Genomic DNA, 23,933 nt, shown 5'->3' with positions numbered 1-23,933 from the left:
CAGAAAAAACAATGAAAGTGGACTGACGGTTCGCGGCTGGATCGTAATGCGACCTTGTCTTTGATGCTGGAATTTAAAGAGGCGAATTCTTCATTTGATGGTGTTGCGTTGCCACTATTTACCAAGGAATAGAATAATTGTTACCGTATTTGCCCAACAAATTGCGTCCCTGTTAAGTGCACATTCCTGTTCAAATATTTGTCCGAAAGAGTTCGACGTACACCCTGCTCGACAAACATGCATTATTTATAATGCCCCTCACTTTGCACTGCTTCTGGAAGATTTTTATTGAAAGATGTTCGACGAGCTATAAAAATTCCAAAAGCTCACTGCCAAACCCACGGGGTATTTTTAAGAAATTTAAATCAGTAACAGCAGAAATTTCACAAATTTAATTAATTTTTGATATTATTGGTTATGGCACCAACGAACGTACTCGTAATATTTTCCAAATTTGCTCATCATGGTATTATTTTGGAAATTGTTTTATCGCGTTTCAGCTCAGGCAAGAAATTTGTGAGAAAAAAAAATGTCTATTTCTATTTAATTAAGGTTTTACGAGGGGCCGTACTGTTGGAAGAGTTTTTTCAATGAAATTAAACGATTGAACACACTTGACTTAAATTTTATTTAACAAGTAATTGCTTTGGTGGTGTTTCGTCTCCACAAAATTTGTAAATAAGTACATACATGAATTTAATGAATAGTTTTGGTGGATGATGATTTAAGTTGAATTGCAATACATAATTACAATTATAAATTGTATGTAATGTAAAAAATTACAAAAATCGAAAGTGAGGTTAGTTGCACCTAAACCAGTTTTACATTTTTATTGCAATCGAATGACAAATCGTCCAAGATTCCGGGTCCGCTATAGTACTCAACATGCCCGACATTACATTTTGTCAAATTTAATCAAAATCATTATGTGGAATAATCAATAAAAACATAAACTAAGAAACTATGGGGGACACGTATTGTTGGTTGCATCACATATATTGTCGGGCTCATTCGTGAATCACCTGCTATAACTGATAAAAATAAAATTAATGCGAAAAGAATTTGGAATGATTCTCTTCCAAATGTCCCAAAATTATAATTTCAAATTTTAACACTGGCTTTTTACATAAACCACCGTTGACTGAACAAAGAGTTGCTGTAAACCATTTCTCAAGTTATTGCCTTCAGTTTACGCAAAGAAGCTGGCATTAAAATGTGAAGTCATAATTTCGGCCACTACATATTTTTCACAGTGACAGTGATTAATGTTGTTTTGTTTTGGTCAGATGCCAGAAAGATAATTCTAATGAAAAATGCTCAATAACATGAAATGCATTCCGATAAATTCCAATTCGAATGCAATTAGTTATGCGATATAAATCATTTGATATCGGTGGAAAGAGATAAATCACAAATTTATTAGAGTGAAGAAAAACCGGGGTAATAATATAACACTGGGTCCACCAGTTCCGTAAAAACTCATGTCCTAAATTGAGTTCCTAAATCCAATTTTCAAACGATATCAATCAGCAGCGTGTTTCCCCGCGCAACCCTCCTCCAGTTTCTTGTCAGTTTTCTTGTCGGTAGGCTTCTCTTCGATTTTTACTTTTCTGCTTTTAATTTCGCGTTCCTCAAGTTATTTTCAGTTCAGTACCGGCATTCATTGCGATCGAATGGTAACCGAAGGGTTTTCTTTGTGAGAATTTATCGCCACTGTCTACGTTTGTGCGGGAGATGCATTTGCAGCGATAAATTTCCCCTTGCAGCTTCGACCGGACCCTCTCATGTCATGCATGGTTGAAATTACGCCCTTAAACAGATTTCAAACGTTCGATGATCAGATTCACCATCTGTGTCGTAGAGAAGTGTGATGGAAAATTGACTGCTCACTGGGTTTATTACATCACGTAGCAGGTATAGCTCCTAAAAATGCACCGACAACCACACATTTCCTCAAAATGTATCGCCATTTTCAGACGAAGAAGCACTAAAAATGCATGGAATATGAGAGATTGACACCAGTTTCGGCAATAAACAGGCGCGGCTGCCAAGCATGTGTGGTTCTGAAGGGGCAATGTTTACCCAAAGAGAATTTTTAGAACTTGCGACTTTAAAATGTTTCTCTTTATGACGCTACTAGGCTCGGATTAAGCGATCTGTGACTATAAAAGGTTGTGACTATTTTTGACAGGTTGGTAATAATGAGTGTGTTTTCCAAAACTAGGTCATCTTTTTAGTTGACAAATCTTTCATTTTGTTCATACTGTCATTTGTTTTTCTTGTTCATATTTGACAGCTGAAGAATCTACCTACGTCATACGTTAACGGAAACAAAAAGAAGCACCAGGCCACTTAACCACAAATGTTTTTGAACACATATTGCTTTGGCGAAGCTGATGTTTAAATCAAGGCAGTAATGTACACTTGCTTTCAAAACTTTCACGTACACCAATTTTTCGCTGTTTTAAATCAGGGCTGTAATTAATCAACTCTGACATTTAAACTTTTAAAAAGTCAAAATGACTCGACTGACAGAGCAAGACTAAGTTTTGATGCTTCCAAATTAGAAGAAGAGTGGTCCATAAGAAGGATTGCTACTCATAATGGGCTAAATAAAAGCACTGTTCTACAGGTAATATGCAAAGAAGAGGTGGAAAACAAGAAGGAACCGTGAATAGAAGACCGATCATAATTTTTTTAATTGCTGTCAATGTCACCTTTAACCTAATCTCAAAATTACCCGTTCACACTGCTTAAATTTTGCAAAATCGTTGTTACTTGATTTTGAATGTGTACGCGAAAGTTTTGAAAGCAAGTGTACCTACACAAAAGCCACTTTGACATTTATTGTTAGTTAATTTTCTAAAATAATAAATATTTCTAAAAATTGGTTTCACTGTTGAGCACAACAGATTTATTACAATGGTTTATTCTCAAAGCGGTTTTTTAATGAAAATCGTTATTGCGAAATGCGAATATTTCCGACAATCAGTATATCATCATTCATCAATTTCTGTTTTGTATCCAGATGAAATGGAATATGGGTGTTTCTGACAGCATAGTGGCCTCATTCCACTTACGTTTTAAACTGGCCCATTCATGCGAAAAAAAGCCCAATTTACACATGAACTCGTTAGATAAAACTATTTACTATTAAATACTGAACTGCTGAAATAGTAGTTTATTTAATGAGTTCGTGCATAAATTGGGCATTTTTTGGCACGAGTGGGCCATTTTAGCGTTTTAAAGGCCCACGAGTGCCAAAAAAGGCCAAATTTACACACGAACGAGTTGAATACAACTTTTTTTTGTTCGACGAGCCCCTTAAAGGCTCCAAATCGCTTAAAACCTTTAAAATTAGCTTGACGTTTCGTTTTGACAAGTTGTGACATTTATCAAAATCCGTTCACACAGGAGAAAATTCTCAAATTCTGACAATGTCGAACAAAAAAAATTATTATTTTCAAAATCGAATATAATAAATGTTTGCTTTCTTAAGTTCTAAAGATAGAATCCATTATAGACCATAAAATAGGAACAGTTAGTAGGTAATTGTCCTTAAATATTTACTCCTAATAAATCAGTTTCGTGACATTTTGCTCAAATATGCAAACATGTGCAAGAAAACGCAAGTATTTTTGTGAACATAAGAGATAACAATATCTAATTAAAGCATCACATTGTAATTAAGGCAGTAATTGTCAAACTTACAAAAATGGGTTGAATGTGCCTCCAGACGAAGAATAGCTGCCAACCACATAAAACAGAAAGTACTTGAAGGTAACTCTGCCAAACTTGACACATTGTAATAAGCTCGACTTTATATTTTACTTTATTATTTTGATTATATCTTATACTGTCAAAATTAGAAGTGTCAAAAGGATTTATCATTTCCGAATCTATTAAATATATGTAAAAAACATCGATTTTGATATGTCCATTATTCTTTAATCAAGTGCTATAAATTGGTTTATTCCAATATGTTGGAAATGTGTAAATGACAAAAACGCGTATGTAGTAGGTAATAAACATGGTTTCATTAGACGCATTATTACAGCATTGCTGGTTGCCTAACAACACCGGACGCTTTTCTATTACGCATGAATTTTGTATGAAATAATTATCATGCCTGAAGAGACTTTGTCAAAATTTCTCCATCCATTAAAGCATTATCCACTTCCACAAAAAATAATGATAATTAGTCTTGGGTAATAGATAAAAGTTCCACGGTTTTCGCTACTCAGGAAATTGCGTTTGAGTTACAAAGAGTATCTCAGCAAAATAACTCTCGCATGAATGAATGGGGAAGTTCTTAGAGGACGCAAGTAAACCCTCAGGAGGATACTTTAATTAATTAATCTGGCGCAAGGCCAATTATAAGACACTGATTTTACTGCATAAATAAATATAGAAAACTGTTCACGCAGCACGAGAAAAGTTGAAATCCGCTTACCGGAGGAAATTAATTCTGCAAATTTTCTATTTTGACGTTAAAGGTTTAAAATATTGAATTTTGTTTGCAACGGAAAATTGCAAATGCATTGAGATGGTCGTAAAGTTCTCTTTAACAAAAGAGAATTATCGACGAGTTCAGCGAAGTTCAATTAATTACGGCGTCCTCAGCAATTCATTAAAATCGTTTTGAAACGAATTTCATCAGTCTAACTTTAAATTGAACATGTTTGTATTTTTGGGAAATTGTATTGGGAGAAAGTTAGAGAATAAATCTGTAAATCCCTTGTCCTCGACTTTATTGGCAAACGCAACCCTTTATATTAGATTCATATGACATCATTTCGGATGGCAAATTAAATTTTCTTTCTAGAAAAAAGTTGGAGGCCGAATAAAGTCAAGTGTACAATAAATAAGATTTTATTAGGAAGGAATGAAAGAAGGCGAACAAGGATCGCGACATAAAGGAAAATTCTGGGAGTGACACCCTTCGCCTGGCAACAGTCTCAAATTTTGGATTAAAAATGCCTCCTTTTAGCGTCAAGCGCAAAACGCGCGTGCTTATTTGCCGCTTTTTATGAGACCTTTATGTAAGGTCCCTGGAATTGTTCGTAAATTGAACGCAAACATTGCAGACCCTAGCCGTCATATTTCCCGGAACCGGAATCGATCGAATAAAATCTGTTTGTTTTTCACTTGCCACAATAAACTTACCAGATAGTGGCGTAATAAAATTTTCACGACATTGTAACCACATTTCCACCTACGCCCCCAAGTTTTCACTTTACTTACAAGAGATGCTTTATATCCGACAATAAGGCTTCCGAATCTATCGACTCCCGAGATCTCCATTCTCCCTTATTTTCTATTTTTCTTGTCGGCAGAGATGGAAATCCGGTCGCCGCGGTTCACCGGATCGAGCTGGTTGGCGTTTCCGGCACTCCGTGGCGCCTACAAGCATGTCCAAGTCAGCCTCGAGCTCCGTCCGGAGGCCTACGACGGAATATTCTTTCTGACCGGAGAGAGGGACGACATGGCCGGAGATTTTATGGCCCTTTTACTCCATCAAGGATTTGTGGAGTTTAGGTAAGTCTCCTGTCGGTGTTGTCTGTAGATAGGTAATTTATCTCGGCAGTATTTATGATGACAGGATCATTGTAAAAGATAAAGCACACACGTGGATTTTTCCACGAAACGTGCACCTTTTCGTGAAGAAGAGACACAAGAATTGGGAACATGTCGCAGGGGAAATATCGAATCCGATATCACTGCTGAAAAGAGGCTCTAAAACGCAATAATAAAAAAGTTTCATAATAATTAAGCGCTTCTCGTCAGTCTGCCTCTCAAAGGATCTGTTTTAGTAAACAGTTTTTTGTAAGCAGGCTTAAGCTAACAATCGAGAGAACCGTTGCTCAAATCGTTCTAAACATGAAATGATTGCTGCATTTCTTGTGAAATACAAGTGTTTCGGATCACGTTTAGTGTTTGTCTCGTGAACTTAAAACGCTTTTATAAACATTTTTCCATTCATTTATTATTACCTGTTTCCAGGGTTGTTTGCAAAGCTCTGAAACAAAAAGAAAGGGATTGTTTTGTTCCATATTTTCTCTTGAAGTCCTGTTAACCTGAAAATATTAAAAAACAGTATTGTTTTTTTGCATCTTCAATTAGCTTCATTACAGAATACATCTTTTCTGTCATTTCGTAGTGAAATCACTGTTTCAAAAGTTTTAATAGTGAGTGTCACATTGAGGATTTTTTCAAAACTCCGATGAAAAAGTTTTACTTTTGCATTAAACAAATAGATGCACAAATTTGTTTTATTAAAATTTCTACTTAGCTGACCACAATAAAAGTCTTGCAAATGTACAATATGCAACAAACTATCTTACAGGACAAATAGATTTTAGAAAATTTGTTGAAGATGGCAAATGATTAAATAATTTGATACAGTCAGATATTTTTGTACTCAATTGTACAAAACAAATTTTCTTTACTAAATACACAAAAAAAAAGCAACTCAGTTTTGAACGAAATTTGCTTTCCCAAAGGTTCAGATAGAATATGTAATCGGTTTACTGTGATACTTGAAGTGAATTTTAACATTTCTCGATGGTTTATGTTAGGGTTTGAGTTCAAATAAGTTGAGACTCTAAATTGAATGTTTTCAGTTCAATACGTTAAAGTAGAACAAGTATGTTTCAAAAAAATATTTCAGCAAAAAACAAGAAACCAGTCGTATCCCTCTGAATGTTCCACTTAGAAAGAAAGATGAATATTTAAAAACAGTTATTGGTGTATCAAGATCAAGACACTAACGTTTTGTTTTTTATCACGTGGAGATAAAATATTACATGAGCGATAAAAATAATTTTAGTGCCGTGATAGACATTAAGTTTTTTTTCTGAAATCATGAAATTTTAACATAATTTAATATTAAAATAGCAAATGCATATCAAAGTCTGGCAACACACATTACACGTGTGTCTAGGGGAAGAATAATCAATTGGTAACAATTGAAGACTTTCTTAATGATAATATGCAACCAAATTTACACAAAATTATCAGCCCATTTGTCTTACGTTAATGGTGATTGCAGAAAAAATATATTTTTTGCAATTATTCAAATATATGGATTTTAAATTTGGAACCGGTGGAACTGTCAGAATTTCATAGCTTTATCATGCACGTACATCCTGTATAATTAATTTTGATTAAACACGGGCATGGCAGTAAATTGAAAAGCGGGACAACATACTTAATGCATCTTTAAAACGATTGGTTAATTTGGTGGGGGCGATACGGTGCGCCAATTAAAAAATTCATGCTCGGTAACTCCCCTCCGTCGAGGGTAAAATTTTTTGATCACCGCTTTACTAATGTATAAAGGGTGACGAAAACTGCGCTGTTGATGACCAAATAGTTTATGGATCATTAACGGCTCGAAAGTTGGTTACCCTGTTAACAGTTATGCTCAACCAGAAATTGTTTTGGTCTATTAATAATGCCACGTTAATGTGTGTTTTGCTCTAGGGTGATGTGAATCAGATTAGATCTCGGCAAAGTTTGTAATCCTATTGAAACGGAAATTTGAAAGGTATTCGAGAAGTCGGGTAATTAATTAACTTAGTAATCTGCCAAACTGAGAAGTTGGAACGTGACAAGGTGAACAAAAATCAAATATTAATGATGGTTTCCAAAAAAAACGAAAAATTCGCTTTGCAGAAAAAATTGATAAAATTAATTGTGCCAGTTTTATGAAAATCCTGTGATGAATAATTAAATATTTACGTAATCGCCAACAGAAATTAAAGTCAATAGGTTCTAATACATATAAAATGTCTGTAAGTGAGTATTTTAATAATCCCAAAACAAACTACGTGTAAAGAGGGAATCAATTTAAAATTTTAATTTAACAAAGAAAAATTTAATATAACAAGCTAGGTGAAATTGCAAAACTGAGCTTTGTAAATTTCGCTGTAATGTCGACGACAAAGAAATTTTCATAACAATAAGAGCAATTTTAACAAGACGGTTTAAGTTAAACGAAAAATGGTGGATGCGCCGGGAAAGTTTAGAATGAATTCTTTTAATGTTGTCTCTCTTGGTTAACCAATTAAGTGAAATGTAGAAATTGTTTTAGAATTTTTTTCTACTACAATTTTAAAGAAAAATTGCATATTTCAGTTTCTAACAATAACAGCAAAATTGTTCTTTATGTAGTTGAAAAATTACTTCAAATAATTTACACCTAATCTCACAACGCTGTTGAAATTTCTTTCTAAATTATGTACGACCTGTCCCCTGAACTACCTAAATAGTCCAGAACAGCAAATATTTACAGCTAAAATTATAAAATATGTATAGCTTCATAGATCTAGAAGCACTCTTGGATATGCCATCAGGATGACAAGAGCTCTGATGACTAAACATAAAGCTGGTTGAATTCTCTGACCTTAATTCAGTATTAATTAGTTTAATTGCAAGTCATGATTTAATCACCGCATTTCTCACTTTGCATAAAATTATTTTTACATAAAGTATATATTATTTAATATCTTTGATATTGTAATGTAAAAGAATGGAAAAAATACAAACACAGTCTTCTAAAACAAACATTTGATATAACGACCAGTAAAATGCTTTGATCGCTTTATAAAAGATTTCTTTCTCTTTGTGCTTTGGAAATTAATTTAGCCTAATATTCCCTTATTACACTCTATTCACGGAACATTTGATTTTATTAATTTAAAAAAATGTTACATGAAATAATGGTAAACTTTTCACTATTTCGCTTTAAACTTTGACCTTCCAAATTCTACTCACAGATCACAATAATGCACTAAAGTTTAATCCACAGTAACAAATCTTTCCAGAAATTCCTCCGAATCCTAACTAATGATGGATAAAAATCCACATCAATTGCGTGAGTTACATTTAGCACTCTGTAAAAAACAAAATTTTAGAGTTTGTGAAAATTGATTACGAAGTTATTGGCGTTTAACGCTGTACCTCTACGCGCTGTACGCTGCATATATTGATGGTTCTGAAATTAAATGCGCCATTTCACACGAAATCTAAAAAAAATGTTTTACTTCCGCATTTTAAGCAACATGTTTTCAGGATGAACAAGCCGGCGAAAACAAAAAGCCGGAAAACTTGATAAACACCGTCGGAAATAACGTATTTGAGGCTTATGATGTATTTTCAAATAAGAATATACCTCCACTCTGTGTGTTTAATTGTGTACGAACAGGTAAAATGTAAATAAAACAACAATAATTAAAAGAAGCCTCAGGAACAATATTTTTTCGCAGACGATGAACTATAAATAGAACGAGAAACTTTTGATAGACTGTAATTTAAACAAAGACAATTAGGTCAAGCCGGTCATAATTTTGTTATAACTAGAACAATCTCGAATACACAGCCCCACCACTTTGTGGAGCTCATTTGTCACCTAGTGAGTAAACTCAGCTCATGTAAAAAGTGACACAATGACGTACTGAATAGGAGTTATGATAAAAACACGAATGAAATGTGGTGGTGAGTGAACTTGGATATACATGCTCTCGCGTTTGAAATACTGAGAAACATTTAATAAAGGTGTCACAATTCACAATTATAACAAATATAAAATCATTGTTATTTTTTTTACTTAAAAACGATATTACCATCTTTCAGGTAAAATGATAAACTGAGATTTACATCGCTTTTTACATATGGTTGGTGTGTTTTCGCACAAAATTTATCCCCTTACAAACACGAATTATCTTTTAGACGTGCTTATGCTTTAACACGTAAAGCTACAACACAAAAGCGCGGAACGTAAGCACGTTTAAAAGTTAATTAGTTTATAAGCCCGAAATGTCACTTTGTATTTTCAAACATTACCTACCACTTAGTAATTGCTAGTTGTTTGATAAAATAATGTAATCGGTAGTAGGGAGATGAATGAACTATTTTATCGCAAGACACAAAGTACAGATTGGTCGTTAACAGCATCAGCAGCAACAATTACTTAAATCATTGATTTTTGAATTAAATACAAAAAAAGAAGGGTAATAGGAAAATGTCGGAGAAGAGAATCTGAGACTGAAATTAATTAAGTCAAACTTATTTTCTCAAAGGACTCTAAACTAAGCCTGCTAAGATGAAAGATAAGTTTTTACAGATCTCTAAAAAATTTGCGAAAAATATGGAAAATAAAGAAAAATTCAATAAAAGTTTATACCTATCAACTCAAAATTTTAAAAACTGAAATTTATAATGACATCTGTCTCAAGTTGCCAACATAAATTTTCGAATATTTGTAGCACCATGCACTGCTGTCAAATGTCAAAAGCAGACCGTATTTTAAAGTAAACCCTGTCCACTCATAGATTACTTGTCATAAATGTTACTAAAAAAGTTCACTCCACGCTACAACAAATAGATCCAGTGCGAAATTGAAAAAAATGGAAAGAATAGGTTTACACGTGATGTTTTATTATTGTTCTGCATGTTTGCATTTAGGAAAGACGAAAGAAAACTTCAGTAGGTATAGTAGGAGTAATATATTAGGTTTTATTATTAGAGGATATTTTACGAGTGATAATGTGTCCGACGGAATTGAAAATGCAACCCACAATACATTTTCGAATTTCCGCAAAAAGCTGGCTAATGAAATTAAAATATCCAGCTTTTTTCGGCTAAACACAAACAAGACATTAATATTTAACATTGAATGCATGAACAAAAATGACCTGTGTATCATTTCCGATGTAATGTCACTTAAAGTGTTCATTATGCTAGATTCTTGAGGCACGCACTCACTTCACAAATTCAAAAAAATCAACAAAAAATCGCAACAGAACAGATCAAAACAGCAACACGATCAAATTTATTTTTCGCGTGGCTTTCATAACAACCAATGAGAATCAGTGGCGCGAATGTTTCAAGATATTACTAACACAATCTATGATACTTTGTTAATATTTCAATGTTATGGTTTGGGGATTTTGTTATCTAAGGATATTTAAAAAACTGCATTCTATCAGTGGACATAGTTCTATAAAACTGATTTACACAACAAACGAATTCTATGTAAAAAACTAAGTTACCCACTAAATAATAAACAGCGTGTGATTTAAATATCAAAGAAATTTTATCTATGAAAACATGGGTGTAATCCAATTCTAGTCCAAAACATTAATGCGATTATCAAATGCGATAGTTATGATTGCTGTCGATCATCAACAATTCAACTACCCACTTGTTCTGATTATCCAGATAGTTGATAACATTTTCATTATTTAGATTCATCGATCGATCATAAACAAACAAGCTCCTTAACTTTGTTCCTTCCTAGAAAGTAATGAAGTTAGTTGTAATTCGGAGAAATCTAATATTCCTACCTACGATATCATGTAGGCTTTGTGCTCTGCATTCAAATCGACTTTGATGTTTTGACAAAATCGTCTTCCAACAATGTTTCTGTTACCGAAGTATAAATATTTCGCAGAAAAGATTTCAACTTTTTAAACCCTCATTAGTTCTTTGTTGCTGAATAGCGTTATTTACAGAAGAGAAAACATGAAAGTTACTCGTTAATTTTAAATTACAAAATATAAAATAGTTCTTCTGTGTTCAACTTTTAATTAATGAGAAGTAAGGAAGTAAAATAACAGCCGAATTTAAACAAAGATTTGTCAGTGAAAAGCTTAATAACGCTTTACATTTACTTTACCTTCACGAGATGTTTCAACTCAAGAACAAACTTGGCAGGTTTTACAGCAAACCAACATTTTCTTTTCTCTCAGGAATAATGTCGTATTTAGGCGTCGACGTTCAAATCAGTTTAATGAAGTTAAAAATCTCAACTGGTGTTAGGCGCTTTCTCAATTGATACGTTAGTGCAAAGCCGATAATTATCTTAGGTTGCTGACAGCGTCTAAAATTCGGGTAATTTAGGCAGCTTCAGTGTTTCCATCCTAAATATTTGAAGAGGCAGTTAACAACCCTCTCATGCAAATTCAGCAATGGCCGGTCGATGGGTTTTCAATTCAACGTTCTGTGCAACCTTAGACCTCAATAAAATCCCGAACACTATTCACTGAGAACACCCTGTAGCCTTTCGCCACCACCCCGAGATCGATCTGGCTCTTAATCCCTCCTGAAAGCCATATAAAACTTTTATTTTACAGCGTCAAGTTGCCACTTCATATCTATTGTCTGACTTCGCAGACAGCACCTCAACGACGCAATTTTCCAACTCCGCCAACGCTTTACCTTAAGTCAAAATTAATTTCATTAAAGTTAAATAAAAATGTGATTAAATCCGTTGTTTGGAAAAAGAAGTCGTGTCAACGGCGGACAAGAGAAGGCTTTTAATTTTATTAACAGTTCCGGAGTTTGTCAGAGGAGATATTTAAAATTTGCTCGGAGAATCACAAGACCTGGAATTGAATTAACTTTGAATTATTTAAGTTTTTAATAAAAAAAAACGTAGCGTCTTATTGTAGTGGAATGAATTTATTTCTTACTCTGCGCCACAGTCAACTCGAGTCAACGAGAGTCTATTATGCGGAGTAAATTATTTATTTCACCTTTGTGTAGGGTAAATGACAATTGATCTTTGGAAATCTGGAGAAATTCTATTCCGGATTTTAATAGACGCTTAGAAGATTCGTTTTGGTGGAAAGGCTGTTTTATTGGTCGAATTGTTTAAGTGAAATTTACCATCGCCTTTAGGAAATTCGGTAAATTTGCAATATAAAGGCCGACTGCGTAAGAGATTACGTAATGACAGGACAGTTAATTTAACTTTGCAGAGCGGTCGTTTACTAAATTCAGTCTTGGCTTGGCGGTTAAAGGAAGCCAGAATTTTCAGGGATTTTACTATATTTCGTAGTAGATTAATAGTCACGTCCGCATCACCAGCAATTTATAAAATGAAGCAATTTTTTTGAGAGACTAGAATTAGGTATGAGGAAGCAACTGTGAAAACAAATTATCTTAAAGACGGACAGGTTGCACGAAGATAAAATTTAACTAATTGATCAGTATAAGGTTTCATTTAGGGGAGATGTAATTAGTTGGCAATAAAGTTTCGCAAGCAGAAGAATCTAAACCTGACAAAGAACTGTTAAATGGGCATCAATCAATCAATACTGGTCAATATGTATTTCAATATTTTCTATCAACAACAGATATTATTTATTGGATTGAAACATACTCGTAAATAAATTTGGGCTCAGCTATACTAGATGTTTGGGTGATTAATTGATTATCAAATAAACAATTATGTGTTATTTACCAGTTAATGTTCGAGCTGTACATTTTTGGGATTCCTAAAATACAAACTTTAAAGGAACATTGTGTAATGTTATGTTTAAGAGGACGAACAAGTCATTAATGCCATGAGGACGACGGAAATATTTGCAGTATGTAGGGTGGTTTAAAAATTCCATCACGAAATATGATGGTGAGGGATGATTTAGACGGGGTGGGTCGTTGAACATCGATAATAATGTTTTGAAAACCCACGCAAAACATTATAAAGTTATCGGAGAGGATCCACATAGCTCAAATAACAATTACCGACCAGTTACATAAATTCGCAAATTAGGTGTCCGAATCCAGCAGTGATTCAAATAACAAAATAATGAAAACGGTTACATGAATTAGTTTGTTTCTCGACGCAAACATCAATTGATTTTGAAAAAATATATACCTGGAATTGATAATTTCATAAAAAAAAGTATGGAGTAGCAAGGTGAGCAAAAAGTTTGCATTTGTAAATTTGTTAAACAGTGTTTTGGCGTACAATAAGAGTATACACATTAAGGATAACATAGGAAAAAATTTTCAGCTGGGATTGTATGTGTTGTATATTTTCCACTTACGCCAGATTATGGCCAACAAATTTTCCGGAAGCTGCAAAATGAATTGAAAAGAAAATGTTTCACAAATAATGAGAGAGTTTATAATTCTTTGGTTATAAACACCCCAGATTTTGAATCCAAGAACAATAATAGACTATTCCATGAACAATAACGTTTCAGTCATAAATCATAACAATGCTGATTATAACTTACATTAAAATTAATTATGAGTATTTGTGTAAGCTAATAAATGTTGAGTTCACGACTGCTTTGGTAAGCTCTTATAATGTCATCCAATTAATTTAGGAAGTTTATTATTATTATAACTGTAATGATTTATTACCTAACACATTTTATTTACACAAATAAATCAAATTATAGAAAAAAATTAATTATTTCATTTTTTTGAAATTTAACATTTAGAACAGTGTAAAGTTTGAATTTCGCTCCGTTTGACACGAATGACATTTGTTTATGTTTAATCGGGACATACCTATTTGAACATCTTTATAGTTAAAAGTTCCGTTAATGCGTCGCGAAGTAATGACATAAATGATCTTTGGAAATAATATCTTCTAGCACCTTCCCAAATATGGTATTTATTTCAACAGGCTGTTTAGTATATTTTCCATTAAGGTTCATTAGATACGGCCTGATCAAGAATGAATCTGTTGGTAACAATAAAATTTGGCAAATTTGAAATTTACCATCAAAGGTTAATTTTTGTAATAGCATAAACATAACCGACATATCCAAAAATGTTTTTAATGTTGTGTCAAGTTAAAACATCCGTTCAGTGCCAATTACGAGACAAAAAACAACAATATTTTTCAATTGTTTCATTGCCAACACACTCAGTCATTGTTGATGATCACCCTGTATATTCGAACTATTTATTTCAACCATATTTACGAAAATGCTCGAAACAATTTTGTTTTCGGCTTTGTTATTTATTAGTTTATTACCTACTAAATGGAAAACCTGGCCCTAATTTTTAACGTTTTCCAAAATTGGATTTGTGAATTTTTCTTTCCTACAAGCTCCACCAAGCCCAGTAGTGAAGGCAGCTTTAAAATTAAAACTATAAATAGAAGAAGATGATATAGTAACGTCTTAAACATCTTACAAGTACCTTCGTCAGCAATAATTTTTTATCGTCAGCTTCAGTGACCCGCCGATGACGGGAAATTGATGTAGAAGACTTGAAAATTTCAAACATCTAATTTTAATTTAATTTAATTTCACTTTGTCATAATCTAAGAATTCAACACATTTGATGTAACGATACTGAAGTGCTTTAAAGTTTTTAGAAGAAATCCTTTCTGCCTCTTGTTTTCTCAGTCATCCTACCTCTTCGTCCGTAAAAGAATAATCACTGGAAACTAAATCTGACGACTAGAATATTTGCTCCAATATCATCATTATGGGTTACAGGAAGATAGTTCTTGTGAATCGGAATATTGTCCTAACACATCAGTGTGCTGTTCTCAACGTCTTTTTTCATTTTTTGTTAATAGCATCGCATACTTTAGAACTTAGTCAATCTACAGCACTCCATAAAAATCTTTAAAAAAATGTTGCTATGCCATATATGTAGATACGATAGTCACGGTTGCAGTGGTAATGATCTCTTGTGTCTCGGCTCTATTCTTTTACGTTAAGACTCCGAATTAAAATGGTAAACGCACGTTTCATCCATTGTGAAAAACCTTTCAAGAAATCTATCCGCGTCTTAATGTCTTTCTTCTCATGACAAGTTCTTTCTTTCACACGATCTGATTAACGGATTTATGATCAGAATTGAGGGGTGAACAATTCTAGACAAAACTCTTCTCAATCATATTAAATTTCCTTATGAACGACAAATGTGACAAAAATGATAGATTTAATTATAATACTTTTGTAGATCTATTTCGTCGTAAGTTGTACAGAATAAATTGACTGTTTTCTGTTGAAATAAACTGCCAGAGAGAACGTGTGACACAAGGATAAAATAAAGATCTTCGTTGATATAATACAGAGCTGTCAAACCTAGAAGAAGGACTACTAAGCTTAAATTGTTTTCATAAGACATCTCGTCGGTTCAGAAAGTATGTGAAAATGTGAGGGTTGTTTTCAATTCCTAAATTCATCCCTTTGTAACCGTAGAGTGAACTCTGATTCCTAACAAGAAACAATGCCGCTTTATATCTCCTACTTTCTCATCTGCAACCAACAAAAACGGCAAGCTCCATATGTTGGAATTAAGATCATTTGTGGGTAAGACGATACAGAATTGAAAATTCCGTTTCATGTAGTATTACACTGACCCAAAACGTGTATTTCAATAAAAGAACCAAGTGATTTCAGTTTGTGTAAAAAACATGGAATGATTCTTTAGATTATTTCTTTTAAGGACAAAAATTATTAATTCAAAATGTACCTTTCATTAAAGCTTATACAAATTTTCAGTTTTGTTTTCGATTGTGTCTTTTTAAATGTTTCGTAAAATTCCTGGAGTTCGTCAAGAAAAAAAAAAGATCTCTAACTAACGATTTTCAACATGACTCCATTATTGAAATGAGACCAGACTTTCAATTCGAACAGTCGCTGACCGTGTAGAGTGCTAACGGTTTTACGATCTTGGTCCTGATGGTCTCAAGAGAAGGTCTCGTCTCCGTGAATTCAGAGCTCAACGTAAAACTTCAGATCGTGAAGAACGCCGACTTAGAACTTTGGGCCCTAAGAGATAGATTGCAAATGAGTAGAGGGGAGATGTAGAACGTCCAATTTCCATGTCATCGACATATCGCCCAATATTTAGTACATTCCTCCTACAATCCTTCGCACTTGCAGACGAAATTGGTGCTACGAGTGGTGAATGTGTAAATTGGAGACAAAAATGACATCAAGTGGTGTTCACTAACGAGTGAACTTTCTGTTACATGGAGGACGGAGAAATCTAGAATTTTATTAAAAAAGTTATACTGCCCTTGCGCAAGGAAGATGAGATCAGCTTTGGTCTTCATTCCAGGCAACGCCACAAATTACAGCAGCCTATTCCTTACCTTGCTTTAGTTGCTGCAAGAAACTAAGGTTGACATCCTTCGCTGACTTGCTTGATCACCTGATTTGGTCCCCATTGGACATATTTGGAATTTGATGGGAAGATAATTGAGTAATGCACTTCGTTCTATAATAAACTCGAACGACCTTCGACAGCGCGTCTACTATTGTTGTTGAAGTTTGAAAAATATCAATATATATTTACCACTGCTGCTTTTCTTTGTTGCTATTTTGAATATCGATTATCAAGCCCGGCTTTCCTTGGGCTTTGTTCTAGCCTTCCATTGTCTTTATTTGTTTGGCTAAAACGGACTACCACCCTTTACACATCAGATTATTGTACCCTTAACGAATGAATAATCTCTTTTGATCGCAACCGTCCCGAATTAACAGCTTTAACAGATTCGTCATGAGATTAATGTCTTGTAGCATATTGAGGACCGGCCATCTTGAATCACAAAAGTTACCCCACAACTACTAAAGCAAACCAGAAATGGTCATAATAAAACTATTAATGAAAACATGTTTACAAGTGTTCATTTACTAGAAAAAGAAAAAATTAAATTATTTTTCCTACACTGTCGATTATTATCACTTGAACAATTTAAATCCGTAATTTCTCTGCCACAAATATGAATTTCATGAATAACATTCTGGGGATTTTGTAATTAAGAGCATTATTATTATGGTTATGAATAATCCTTGAAATGGTGAAAAGCATTGCAACGGTGATAACACGGTATTATTAATGGATTACATTTTACTGCTACATTTCAAACGCCTCTTGTGCAGTTTGTGGAGTAGAGAAACATTTATCATTAAAATCAGAATGTAGAACAGTTTTTTTCTTTACAAGAGGTTAAATAAGTTCAAGAAACTGTTTACAAATTTTGTACAAACACATTTAATGGTCATTGGAAACTTTCTACAATGAACAAATACTATAAAAATTTAAATTTTGTTACAATATAACAAAAAAAAGGATTATGTTGATATTTTTAATTAAAAATAATTATCACAATATCTTTAGCAAATTTGGATTCTATGTAAATTTTCAAAAATTGAAAAATAGGTATAGGAATATTTCAGTTAACGTAGTATCAGGATCATTTTATATTTTGTATAGAAACCGTAATGAAAATAGTATATTATTCAATGAACGGATAATTATGGCTATACTCGTGAGGATGATTTTGTGTCACGAGCCGCAGGCGAGTGGCGTAATTCATCCGAGCGAGTAATAGCCATTATCGATGATATTTGCTATGAGTTTTGAAATTATTATTCAACAGGCCATGGATAATGAATCCTGTTATCCAATGAAAAACACTTTAATAATTAATTAATTAGTATTATGCAATGGGAGTAGAAAAGAAATACTTAATTCTAATTTTAAAAATTTGTATTTATAAATAGAGCGACATGCGATTCTAAAATAATATCAAAAATAGATGTTTTTATACGAAATGGAAGTGGACTGGATTTTTTTTTATTTTGGACTTCATTTTGTACCATTCGTGTAAAACACAAGGCCATTATAAAATGATTTATTTGCAGAAACTTCGGCTCATTTTAAGTTTTTCAGTAAATAACTTCAAATAAAGTTTATCTCGATTGTATACACGAGAAACTAGAAATTTTATTGGACTTATCCCGCTATATTAAATATTTGAATAACATTTTCTAGTAGTAAAACATGGCCTCGGGAAAATATTTCACGCGATATACACGCTGCGAGTTTCAAAATAAAACTCCCAGATGGTTTTGTTTATATTACTGTAAAAACCTTTACTACCCCCAAGACTCATATGGCACCGAGAAAATCCGTTTCCCCCAGGAACAATGAGAGAAAGCCCAGGCAAAAAACGATCGAATCCATAGTCAAGAAAATGATTTCAGTAAAACACAAACAGAGCAGGAATCGGTGCCGCTCGTTCCTACGTAATACCGTTCCTGCTTATCTGTATCGCGTTACCACCACAAAAAATGTACAATAATGACATGTAACGGTGGATTTAGCCTGAAACACGCATTTCAGCAGACGATAATATTGATCGAATACCTGCCAGGTGGTGTGTATAGGACAAATTCCGGCGCCAGGGGTCGCCCGACACGTGCTCCGGGTCAAATTCCTTATTCATAGCAAATTTGAAGAGTTTACGTGAAAGGGGAAAAATGACGACGGGTCTTAAGAGAAAGCTCGACCATTTGTCTTGTAACGAGTTCACGAGCATTTCTCAATAACTGAAGATTTCCCAATTCGTCATGCTGTACTTAAAACATGAATGTTTCGACTGAATTTTAATTACAGAGAAAGGGGAGAGCTGTATTTGTGTCAATACGAGTCTCCAAACTTGACATCTTTCACCAGCTTTTATTACTTTTCTGCTGGAACTCGTTAGATGAGTTGTGGGCGAGGTTGACTCGAGCGACATTTATCTGACACAATGTGGCATTATTTAGATGGATGAGGCAGAAAAAAATATCTCGTTAAATGACTGAAAGTCCAATACTGGAAAATACCCGGACCGTGTTGAGTTCCAATCAATCGGTCTCAAAAAGTAATGCTACAAAAACAAAACTTTTATTTTTAACATTTAATCATATACTCGTCGATACCCCTACATTAGTCTACATGTAGACCCATACAGGCAAAAACTTGTGCTTGATATTCCAAAAATATTTAATAACTGAATATTCTGCTTTTGAATTTCCGAGATATTCCTTTCATTAACATTCACTTCAATCAGTATCACTCCTTTTCAGTTTCTCGTCCTTCTGCATTTACCAGACTCTCTCTCATTTATCCACTCTCTCACATGATCAATCGTTTCCATTTGGTCCGTATATATCCTACATACCTTCACCTCGTTCTACCAAAACTTATTTCCCTTCGTCTCATTTTCACATTTAGGGCTCTCCTTCCAAACGTTCCATCTACCTACGTCGGAATTTCTGTGCTTTCTACCTCTAAATATTCTACATTTTATCCGCCCCCTCTGTTGTAGGCTCATATTACTATCTCCATTTGAATTTTTTCTCCAATTAGTTTTTCTTTTTCCTTTTAATTTCAACATACCTGCGTCCATTTCATTTACTACATTCTGTTTTCGCGGAGACTACGTATTCTTTTATCTTTGCTTTAATACCTAATCCGCTGTTGTCTTCCTTACCTTTGAATCTTATATTTCTCAAACATACCATATTGTTTTTTTTTACTCCTTCTATCTACCACTTCATCAAATCTGGTCATAAACACTATTATAACAAATTTAAATATTTCGGCTCACCTTCCAAAAGAATCACCTGGTAAACTAAGATTTCCAATGACAAAGTTCGAATGCTTCTTTCATATTATTGGCACAAAACTTGTAAATCTGTTTCTTAAATTCGTCTTCTAATTTGAAGATCTTTCCGTCATTACAAAGTGTTTCGTAAATGTGCCAAAAAATAACTTTCTTATGTTTTAATTGTATTTCTTTTTAAAATTAAAGGAAATCGGTAGATCTTGCAAAGGCAGAAAAAATCATTACAGAAAATTGAGAATCTTTATTTTCATAGATACACTTTTCATACAGATGTCCCAAAACTGCCTCCCCAGGGAAAAATGGAGTATGTATTTGGATAAAAATGAGAATCTGAATTTTAAAGAAAAAACTCTTATCTCAACGATAATCGAGAAAAGACATCCTAAATTTGACCAATCAGAGTTGAGCACCACCAAGGTAGGATGAACGCGATTTTGCGTTGTCGAGGTTTCGAATTTCGAATTTTGTCGCGAGATCAATAATTATTTTTGCTGTCTAGCAACCTGTTCGATTTTTTAGTAATACCTGAGGACGAGCTTCTGGGACTGGTGAAATTGAAAACTTTATAACTCGGTTATGTGTTTTGGAGTTTCTTTGACTGTCGGCATATGCCTGTTTTCTATGGGGAGGCAGTTCTGGGACAGGCTGTATAATAAAATTTCCATGAGAATAATTTCTGGGAAAAAAACATTAATTTTGTCAAATTCGATAATAAAATTATCACCCAATTTCTTGGAGTTTCGTTTTTTTTTTACTAAATTTAAATCGTACAAAACTATAACTGAGGTAAATAAGTGACTTGAGTGACTTGATGTAAGTACAAATTTTTGTTTTCTACTTCTCCGTCATGTACTATCGCGGCCATCCAAAAGTGATTTTTTTTTTATAGTTTGATTTTTACTTTAAATCGTAGGCGTCCTAAAATGTTAAAGTTTGACGCTAGCGATAAAAAAATTATTGAAACTATTTTTTTTTAATGCCACATCTCACTCCGATTCGGACAGCTAGGGCTATTGCAAATCTAGAAGAAAATTGGTCGTTGGCTGCTGTGGCGAGAGAATTACATTGCAGTAAGACTTACATCTTCAATATAAAGAGGCGTTGGCAAGAAAACAGGCTTGAGAGGCAAATACGAATGTGTTGGAAAGGTTTCTTTACTAAAGTTTACTTTCACTTTAATAATGTATTAATTACTTCTCAGCCTTCGTATCCCACCTCCACCCGGCGGCACGGCAATTTTGCCGGAGTACATACACTATTACGGATATTACTATCAAGTAATAGTGCAGTGCTTATCAACATAATTACCGGCGTCTCGCCTCCGCATTTTGACTTTGTTGTGTATTATGTTCTGTGTCAATGTTAAGGAACTTCCTTACGATGTGACATGAGTATAATAATATACCTTTTTGAATTTCAACTACCAATGTGTTATCTAAATCCAGAATTTTTAAATTAAATTATTTTTATTAAAAATTATTTATTACAACTTTTTATTATTAAAATAGTAACGCCTGCTGCACGAACGCCAATGAATACAGCCTGATTTAATCTAACGAAAAATACGGAAATATTTTCGCAAGCTATCGTTCACTTTTGGATAGGCGCGATTGTACAATAAATGGTGAACCATCTTTGCATCATACTAGCAGCTAAATAGAGATTTTCTGTCCAGACTTCTCCATTCCTTTTAAGTTTATGATCTGCCACGACAGTCTGGTTGAGTTATCTTTTAGTAGTATTACAAATGTTTCTTAGATCGTAGTTGGCTGTGAATTTGCCACCCATCACACCGCATAACGTAACAGTAATATACTATAGATACTAAATATAAAATTATATGCCGTTCACAATTGTTTTAAATACACAGGAGGCCGCGATATTTTTTTGTTAGATTGGCGTCAGGTCCTGTCATATGACGTTTCGTTATTAAATATTCGTCTTGTTGTCAATTCCCGAATTGATTTAGTGCAATTCAATTATAAGCTAAAATCGATTTATTATGCCAAATCACAATATTGCCAACTAAATTGTCTGATTTTCATAGACAGTCCGAATTTGAAACAATCGTGAACGGCTAATATGTGATTATTTGGTTGCCTAAAAACAAGGGGATTTAAGATGTAATTTAAGATTACAAAATTGTCACAAATGATTAAAATGAAATAACGCGTTAACAAATTTCATCTATTCATTGATTACAATTGATTACATTTTTTTTAATAAAGATAAAAGCAAAAAATGTTTACTACTCTACTTGATTACTCTACTTCACTTGTTTTTAAAATTACACAGTACCATGCAATATCTTCCGGTAGTCTTTCAACTGTCATTTAAACTGTTCGCTTTAAATTATCCAAATATTGGAACATATTTGTGGGTTGTCTATAGTCATTCCTTTAATCTTCAACAGTTTCCTCAGATTCTAAGCCTTCCAGTTGATTTTCCTTTATTTACACTTCCAGCTTGAACAAATCTGTTGATTGCATCTCTAATATTGACCACCAAAGACGTTTCCAAGATTAGAAGATTGAGTATTTAGTATGGTAGTATGTAAGAAGAGGCGGCAAATATATACGTATATCATAAATGACAATCAACTACAATGTAAAAAAATGTTGCTAATAACCCTGTTGAACGATTAATCACTGTTGGGTGGTGATATTAGCCGTTCAAATGATATAGTCGTCTTTGTATAACTACTTAAAAACTTTATTGTATGACAAAATGTTGATGTACAAGTGTTAAGTACCAAGGATAGTGGTAGACTCTTGTTTTTACCGCTATATCTCGACTTAAATAAGGGTGGGTGATTTCACCCCTCTCACAAAGAAAGTAGGCAGGACTACCTGCTACAGTACCTGTTTCTAACAATAACGTTCAAAATTACATTATTTTGTACATATACCGCCCCCCTTGAAGGCACGGACTTCAAAAATATTGGAATTAGCAAAGATCGAACATGGTTATTAGAAAAAGGATTGTTACATAATAAACATGACAAAAAACATTAAAAAATACAAACATTGAAGTCAATTGTAAAAAAAGGGTTAATGCATAATTATAACAAATATTTACACGATACAAACATAGTCTATTCATTCGCTGGCAGAACGCACACCTTTCGCGTGGCTCTTTTGAAGATGCCATTGACAGTCTTTACGGACACTACGCGCACAACACCGTCACTTCCGGGATGAAGTTCTACGATGCGTCCCAATTTCCATTGTAGTGGCGGCGTGTTGTCCTCAACTAGGATCACCATGGAACCAACTTCCAAGGCGGGGGTGGACGGTCTGGAACCGGAACCACGGAGCTGCTTGGAACGATTGATGTTTTGAACAAGGTACTCCCTTTGCCAGCGGTGCCAAAAGTGCTGCCTCATCTGTTCCACTCTTTGCCATTGCGTCAATCGGTTGATCCTCGTCGTCGTAAGATCTCTTTCGCTTATAGAAGTTAATGGCTCTCCGATGAGGAAGTGACCAGGGGTTATGGGATTAAGGTCATTAGGATCGTTACTCAAGGGACACAAAGGTCTGGAGTTTAGGACTGCTTCAATTCTTGTTAACAGGGTATACAATTCTTCGTAGGAAAGCACGACTTCTCCAATTGTTCTCTTTAAATGACCTTTAATGGATTTTACGTTTATTTCCCAAATACCGCCCATGTGCGGGGATCTGGGGGGAATGAAATGCCACGAGATACCCTTATTAGCCAGATTTTCTGTAATTTGACTAAATGAAGCTGACTTTAGAAATGTTCT

General features: G+C 33.9%; 1 protein-coding gene and 1 long non-coding RNA gene across 2 annotated transcripts in view; both read left to right on the top strand.

Annotated features, from left to right (window-relative positions):
* SP2353 (EGF like, fibronectin type III and laminin G domains protein pikachurin) overlaps positions 1-23,933 on the top strand; it is a 123,074-nt gene that overhangs the window by 70,957 nt on the left and 28,184 nt on the right. The window contains exon 4 of the mRNA XM_069038392.1: positions 5,337-5,538. Coding sequence (XP_068894493.1) covers positions 5,337-5,538 — 202 coding nt within the window. The remainder of the gene's footprint in view (positions 1-5,336; positions 5,539-23,933) is intronic.
* Positions 1,527-3,152, top strand: LOC138123625 (uncharacterized). The gene is made up of 3 exons (XR_011156866.1): positions 1,527-1,914; positions 1,977-2,191; positions 2,297-3,152. It is a non-coding gene; the product is annotated as an uncharacterized lncRNA (long non-coding RNA).

Source organism: Tenebrio molitor, chromosome 2 (assembly GCF_963966145.1).
Source record: "Tenebrio molitor chromosome 2, icTenMoli1.1, whole genome shotgun sequence".
In the NCBI taxonomy this organism is placed as follows: domain Eukaryota; kingdom Metazoa; phylum Arthropoda; class Insecta; order Coleoptera; family Tenebrionidae; genus Tenebrio; species Tenebrio molitor.
Note: the sequence above shows the minus strand (reverse complement) of the source record. Positions and strands in the feature narration are given on the sequence as shown.